The sequence below is a fragment of the Pundamilia nyererei genome, unplaced genomic scaffold (genome assembly GCF_000239375.1).
Source record: "Pundamilia nyererei isolate P.nyererei 1_Seehausen unplaced genomic scaffold, PunNye1.0 scaffold00089, whole genome shotgun sequence".
In the NCBI taxonomy this organism is placed as follows: Eukaryota; Metazoa; Chordata; class Actinopteri; order Cichliformes; family Cichlidae; genus Pundamilia; species Pundamilia nyererei.
The window spans coordinates 899,466-906,675 of record NW_005187490.1 but is presented as its reverse complement, the minus strand read 5'-3'; the positions used below and the strand labels follow the sequence as shown (position 1 = coordinate 906,675).

The 7,210-nt window shown below is 38.1% G+C and overlaps 1 protein-coding gene across 1 annotated transcript in view; it reads left to right on the top strand.

Moving 5' to 3' along the window:
- The window catches only part of spon1b (spondin 1b), a 112,674-nt gene extending 108,952 nt beyond the window's left edge, over positions 1-3,722 (top strand). Inside the window, exons 15-16 of the mRNA XM_005739090.1 lie at positions 460-657; positions 1,380-3,722. Of these exons, the coding sequence (XP_005739147.1) occupies positions 460-657; positions 1,380-1,534 (353 nt within the window). The 3' untranslated portion in view covers positions 1,535-3,722. The remainder of the gene's footprint in view (positions 1-459; positions 658-1,379) is intronic.
- Positions 3,723-7,210: the final 3,488 nt, after the last annotated feature.

Here is a 7,210-nt window from a genome sequence, read left to right as displayed (position 1 = left end):
CGTCGAAGCGAGCATAAAACGTGTTCAGCTCATCAGCCAGTGAAGCATCGGCATTCATCATTGAAGAAGCTGGTCGTTTATAGTCCGTTATAGTCCGCAGTCCGCAGTTAGCATGGTGTGCAACAGACTCTTTGTTCTGGGCTGTAACTGTAAATGTTCATCAGCACTCATGGTGTCATGCTGGTGACAGCACTGAATCAGGATCCAAGCAAAAACCAAGAAAGAAATGGATATAGAAATAGAAAAATGGTATAATAATAATATTTAAGGGCTATGTAACAATGAACCGACAAAGTCAAGACAAAAGCACACTAAGTAAATGCCAGGGAGAAGATAATAAGGTCAAGTGAGCTCACCAATCCTGGAGTAGCTCTTTTTAAATTTTGTGCCTTTATTCCTGTCTTTCCCTCCATGTTTACCTTTTCCCCTTCTCTTCCTTTTTTCCTTCCATCTATCTAGCTGTCGACTGCATGGTCTCAGAGTGGACAGAGTGGTCAGAGTGCAACAAGACCTGTGGTAAAGGACACACCATTCGGACCCGTATGATCAAAGTGGAGCCACAGTTTGGAGGCAGCTATTGTCCTGAGACCATCCAGAGGAAGAAGTGCAAGCTCCGGAAGTGTCGGCGAAAACGGATTAAGGAGGAAGAGGTGCCAGGTTGGTCGTGGTAGTCTGTTTATAACTGCTTCATGTAGCATTTAGACATTTTAAAGAGCCAATGTTTTAGATGGTTAGTTGTTTTATTCCAGCAAAGCAATTTAAGTCAGGACTGAGATACTAGACAAACCCTGATATGTCCATCTGCAGCTGTTTGTTTTTGGTGGCATGGCTCCATGTGGGACCTAGCTAGTTAGACGTGAGTAACCGTATCAACAGATCCATGAGGTTACATTGGCTCGCAATGACATCGCCTGAGTTTGATTTTGTGACCTGTTTAAACTAAAGTTGTTTCCTGATAGAAATATAGAATGTGGAAATATACCACATTAACAAATGTGACGCACAGACATTAAGTCTTTAGTATCCATGTCCGCAACAGAAGATAGTCGATGCAAAGGGTCGAGCAAAAGTGCAGACAAGCATGAGAATACACAGAGCAGAGATGTTCAGTGAAGCTACTTTCAGCTGCTCCCTTATTCACAAGAGACTGTTAAAGTAGATAGCTCCACATGTTTTGATTTGGCCGATCATTCTTTTTGCTCTTAAAAAACACGAGATGCCCTCCCTGACGCAACCGAAGGGGTTTGTCTCTCCTTCTGAGATCGAAGCCTCTGTATAAGAGAAATAATGAACAAATGTTTAAGTTCATGCAATTTCGGGATATTTTGCTTTTCCTTGCAATTTTTTCTATTAACTAAGAGTCTGTTTTATTCCATCAGGTTGCAGGATGCAGCCGTGGTCTAGCTGGACAGAGTGCACCAAACCGTGCGGGGGAGGGATCCAGGAGCGTTTCAGGGTGGCAAAGAAAAGAACAAAGTCCAAAGGCTGTAAGGACAGGAAGGAGATCCGTGCCTGTAACGCTCGGGAATGCTAGGGGGCACTGCTAAGCTACAGAGAGGCAGGGAGGTGTGCAGTGGATTAAACATGAAAATCAGAATTCATTAAAAACAGTGGTGACAGAGATTGATTTTTTTTATGTAGCTGGGAGGAGACGTACAGGATTATTATGGGTTATTATTGGAAAAATCTGAGGATTTAAGTAAGGATTTAAGAAAGGGAAGGAATAAGAAGAATAAGACATAATGACATGCTGTTTTAGTGACGATTTTGTGGACATTTAGTTAACAGGGTTGATTTATTTTCCTTTTAGAGCATAGTGGAAGTATTAGAGAGAAAGCCTGTGTCCTGCAAAAAAAAAAAAGAAGAAGAAAGAAACCTGACGCTAAAGTAACCTAATACATATTTTGCAACAAACTTTAACTTTTTAGTTGGGTTTTGTTTACTCCTAGTAAGAAAGTATTTTCTGTGTATTTTCACCAATATCTCCCTGTCCTCTGCAGCACCTACAAAACATTGATTTAGCTACTACAAAATCAGGAGCTGAGCATTTTAATGAAAGCTGGATACTTTTAATGTACTGTTTATGTAAAGGCTCTACTGGGGAGAATTCAAAATTAGCATTAGCTAAGTGGATTACACGCTCTGTATTGGAAATATGTTAACCTGCTTTGTCTCCATTAAGATGCCTCCTATAACACTACCAGACAACTTTAATCTGACCATCAAATGCCATTAATACTGTGATACTACTTTACTTTGATTTAGTGTTTCATCCAGTGCTACTGTAATATTAAGATTTCTTGCACAGGAAAAATATTAGTTCAGTGAGAGCTATTATACTCAAAAGAATATTAAGTACATCTGTACTATAAGGTCAGACACATGGTAACAGGAGGAGCAGGGTGGAGAGCACAAAGCAGCTTGTAGTGACAGTGGAGAAGCTGGATGGATGAATGTGTAGAAGGGAATCAGCCGGGATTGTGACCGAGTGTGAAGTTGTGATCTGTCTGGAGTAATGCCATGTTTAATTATTACTCTTAGTTTGTGTGGTAAAAGGATGCAACTTCTACCTGGTTGGCTGAGGGAAAATGAAAACTACATAAAAGACAATGAGAAAACGCACTGAGTGGCTCTGTTCAAAAAGCACAAAATCCATCTTCTAGTGTGTCTAGTTCAATGACGCATCACTCATTATGTAAAATGTTTAGTGCACACCAGTTTCCACTGGGCTCTGTGAAGGGCTATTTTTTGGACATGTGCAGTCACTGTAAGGGTGACAGTGAAACAGCAATTGCATTGCAGAGCCAGGATAAGTCTTCCCCTTGCTTTCAGACTTCAGGCTAAACAAACTAAGTTGGTTCTCACAAACATCAGAGGATGAGTTTATACATCCAACACAATTGGATCAGTGTAAAAGAAGCCTGTTTCTCAAAATGTTAATGTGCTACTCCAGTGTTATTGTTGTATGAAATAAACTTAACGTCAGATAATGGAAACAGAAACATTTTTAGGATGTATTACCCACTGCTTTAAAAATGAGCTTCGGTTCTAGTGAGAAAAAAATCCCACGGATTGAATAATTGACTGCAAACTAACTGTGAAAATCTTCTTCTTCTTTTTTTTTTGCAAGACATAGATGGTAACACAGAAGTCTCTAAAAATCTGAGGATATACGTACATTCACTATCTAACCAACGCATATAAATGACACTGCTATGTAATTACTAAAAACCACTTTCCTTATGAACAGACCATTTCAGTGGAGATGTTTTATACTGTTAAAATGAGTCTTTATATACTGTACTGCTGTTTATCTGTCATTTCAGCTGATGTAGCATCAAGCCTGCGATAGCTCTCATTCTGTCAGAAGAGTTTATTTTAGCATGTTCAGAGATGATTATGTTTTATTTGGACATCACGCTTTATCAGCTGTAGTTGCGGTCGTAAAACACTAGCGAAATGACTGTATCTGCTTTGTTCAGACGGAGCCTTAGAAGTGTCTTAGACATCTTACACATCTGCTGGCTGTAAAAGGCATATGTACTGTAGAGGATATAGAAGTTTCTACAGTATTCAAACCTGTAGGATAGATCAATGTACAGCAGACTGTTACTGGGACCTTGGTTACAACACATTTTTCCAATGTATTGTTTTACTGCGCTTTGTGAAGATAAAATCGATCTGTAAAATCTTTTGGGGATTTTTTTTTTTTTGCATTACTTAGCAGATTTTATTGCATTTTTTTTATAAGAATGTCAACACAAAGGTGTGTTTTCTGTAAATGTTTTCTCTGAAGTCACTTTCTTTTATTTACAGGGCTCTTTCTTTTGTTTCTTTATGTCTGTACCATGTGACTCTTTTGTAAGAAACCACCTTTACAATAAAAAAAAATGGTAAATGTGAGAGTCATGGTGTCATTGCACTAATGAAGCTCTTCCTTCAGCATGTTGTGTAAGAACCAACAATGACAGCAAGGTGACAAGTGAAGAAGCAATATTGTCCTTCAAATAAAAAAAGAAACACATACAACTTTATAATAACCACCGCTAATAAATAGTTCCTTGATAACTAATATTAGGTCTTGTATAAAGTGCTAAGTGATGACTACAATACTACAAAATTGATCTAACTTAAACTATATTTGCTGTATTTAAATGCCTTAAGGATGAGAACAAACTTGCTGATCAGTAGTGAAACATTGCAAAACACCAATTTATTATTCTTTTAATTCATGATAAGAAAATGACATTTTAATAATACTACTGGTAAGTGGATATTAGTTATCATACCGCTGTTTAATGTTAAATAATGTTAAAACTTATATAAATAAATAGCAATAATAACAGTAGTTATTGCATCCATGAGGCATAACATTATGACCATCTGCCTAATATTGTGCTAATTCCTCTTTTGCTGCCAAAACATTTCCAGCCTGTGGAGCCCTGGACTTCTTTAGACCCCTGAAGGTGTGCTGTGGTATCTGGCACCAAGATATTTCCAACAAAGTTGTGTTAGTTGCGAGCTGGGGCCATTATGAATCTGACTTGTTTGTCCAGCACATTCCATAGATGCTCAATTGGACTGACTGGCCTGGAGAATATGTTGTCAACACCTCAAACTTGTAGTTTTCCTCTTCCTGATACACTTTTGCTTTGTGGCAAGGCGCATTATAATGCTGAAAGAGGCCACAGCCATCAACGAATACCTTTTCCATGAAAGGATGTACATGGTGCGCAAAAATCCTTTCATTATACGTGGTGGTATGTGCCAAAGTAACATCCACATGGATGGCAGGACCCAGTGTTTCCCAGCAAAACACTGCCCGGAGTCCTGGTGCCTGGTCATCACAGTTTGGTCCTTGTCAAACTTGCTTAAATCACTGAATTGTGTCCATTTTTCCCACTTTTCACTTGCTCCCTAACATATCCGCCGGACTAACAGTTCTGACTACCAGATGAACAGATGACCAGTGTTACTCACTTCACCTTTCAGTGATCATAATGTAATCTGGAGTCAGATGCGAGGTCCATCAGCCATGGCTGAAACTGTGTGATGCGAAAGGACAACGATCCTAAGTACAGCAGCAACTCTGGACTTGTGCTGTGGTGGGACCTCAAGATAAAGGTGCATAAATGGATCCTCACAAACCTCAATGAACTGACGCAATGTTGTAAAGAAGACTGGGCCTGAATTCCTCCACAACAATGTGAGCGTTTGATAGTCGTACAGAAAACAATTAAGTTATTGCTACTAAAAATGGTTCTAAAAGGTTGAAAATCATTGCTTTCACACACTGCATCTACATTTTTGGCTCAGTTTTTGTTCAGTAAATAACACGACTGTGTAATATGTCATGTTGTTGCTCAAAAACGTTGTATTTGCCTAATTTTAGCACCGTTTTAAGACGAGATGATTTGTTTTTGGGGTGTATTTGCTTTTTAATATGACTGTATGCATGGATTGAAAAATATGACACAAAGAGGAGTCCAGGTTCAGTGAGAATATGTATCTTCATTTATTTATTATTTATTCTTACCATAAATAATAGTCTTTTTCATAGTAATCAAGATTTCTGGTTCTTTCCTCACCCCAAAGTTTGTAATTAGTACAGGAATGAGTGCTGAGTAGCTCATAGTTCTAATATAATTACATTTTTGGGTGGTAGTATATCAGCTACACTCATAGATGATATAATAGCCAAACTGATTTAAACAAGTCATTTTGGCTTGTAGTTGACTGTTATAACTGCACAGAGTTTGGGGCCCTAGTCTAGTCCAGCCAGGCTTATTTGATGAGAAGATACAAGTAATCCAGCAGATGAACTTCAGTGACAGGGTAATTATTCTGCAGTCGGTTTTGTGGTATTTAGTTCTTGTGTCTGATGTACTTGCAATTTAATTCCACTAGATGGAGATACAGGCATGAGGACGGCAGTTCTTCTGTAGGAGTGGACTAAAAATGTAGTCCGACTTATTCAGTGTCTGTTAACATTGTTGGCTTATAGTCAGATTAACAGCTTCATAATGGCTATAACCCTACTCTGCATCTGCTGTCTATCATCTACTGAAATGCTTATACCTGACATTAAAAACATGGCCAAAATAAAAGCTGAGGTAGAGCAGTCTGCGTCATTTGTTTTTAAGTTCCAACACATGAAATTATACATTTCCCATAATGGCTCCTTTTGCTGCACCTGCATTGAAAACCAGTTTCTATAAAACGCCACACTTTCACAATGATAGCAGGCAAACCTGACATGTCCTACAATGACATTACTATGACTTCAGCGGAGTTGGTTTTCTCTGTTTAATAAGAAGACCACAGTCATACAATCTGTTATTTCTAATATTCCAGAAAAATGTGTAAAAATTATTATTATTATTATTATTAATTAAGATAAAAGGCACAAAAACTACATATTTAAACTGACTTAACTTAAAAATATAATAACCTCATAAAACCTGAAGCCTCATAACTTGCAACTCTGAACTTTGACTGCTTGTTTAACAAACCTGTGCAATCCAATGAGACTTTAAGTGTCATCAAGTCAGCCCACATATCATATTCTTATGAATAAGAGATGCTAGAGAAAGTACAATATAGCTTTTTATGCACCAAAGATCAATATTGAATGATGTTTTGAAGCTGCTGGGTTTCAGCTCAAACAGTGAGAGCAACAATTAGACATGCTTTCAGCTCCGAACAGAGCACAAGCACTTTATGACAGTTCCCATGACAATGACTGCAGTCACTTTCCTTTAAAACCTTGGACCCTGAAAAGTTCATCTGAGGATAGGTGTCCTGATGCAGTGATAACATTGTTGCAATATTTAATAATTTAACTCCCAAAACTCATGTTGTTATTTTGAATTCTTAGCAACAAGCAGAGGGGCATTGGCTGGGCAAGGGTAAATATATGAAATGATGCCTCCTGTACAATTCTTGAGAAAATCTGGTGTCCTGCACATAGGTGCAATATATATTCTAAATCAAAAAGGCTTACACTAGATGCTGTCTGCCTGCACTATTGCTTATTTGTTCACTCAGGCTTGTGTGTTTGCCTTTTTCCTTCATTAGACATAGAGGCTCTAATGAAGCCTCATAATAAATACATACATTCACCAGCCACTTAGATACACAGGTTCACTGCAATTTCCTGCAAATATCTAATCAGCTAATCAAATGGTAGAAACTCATTCCATTTAATCAT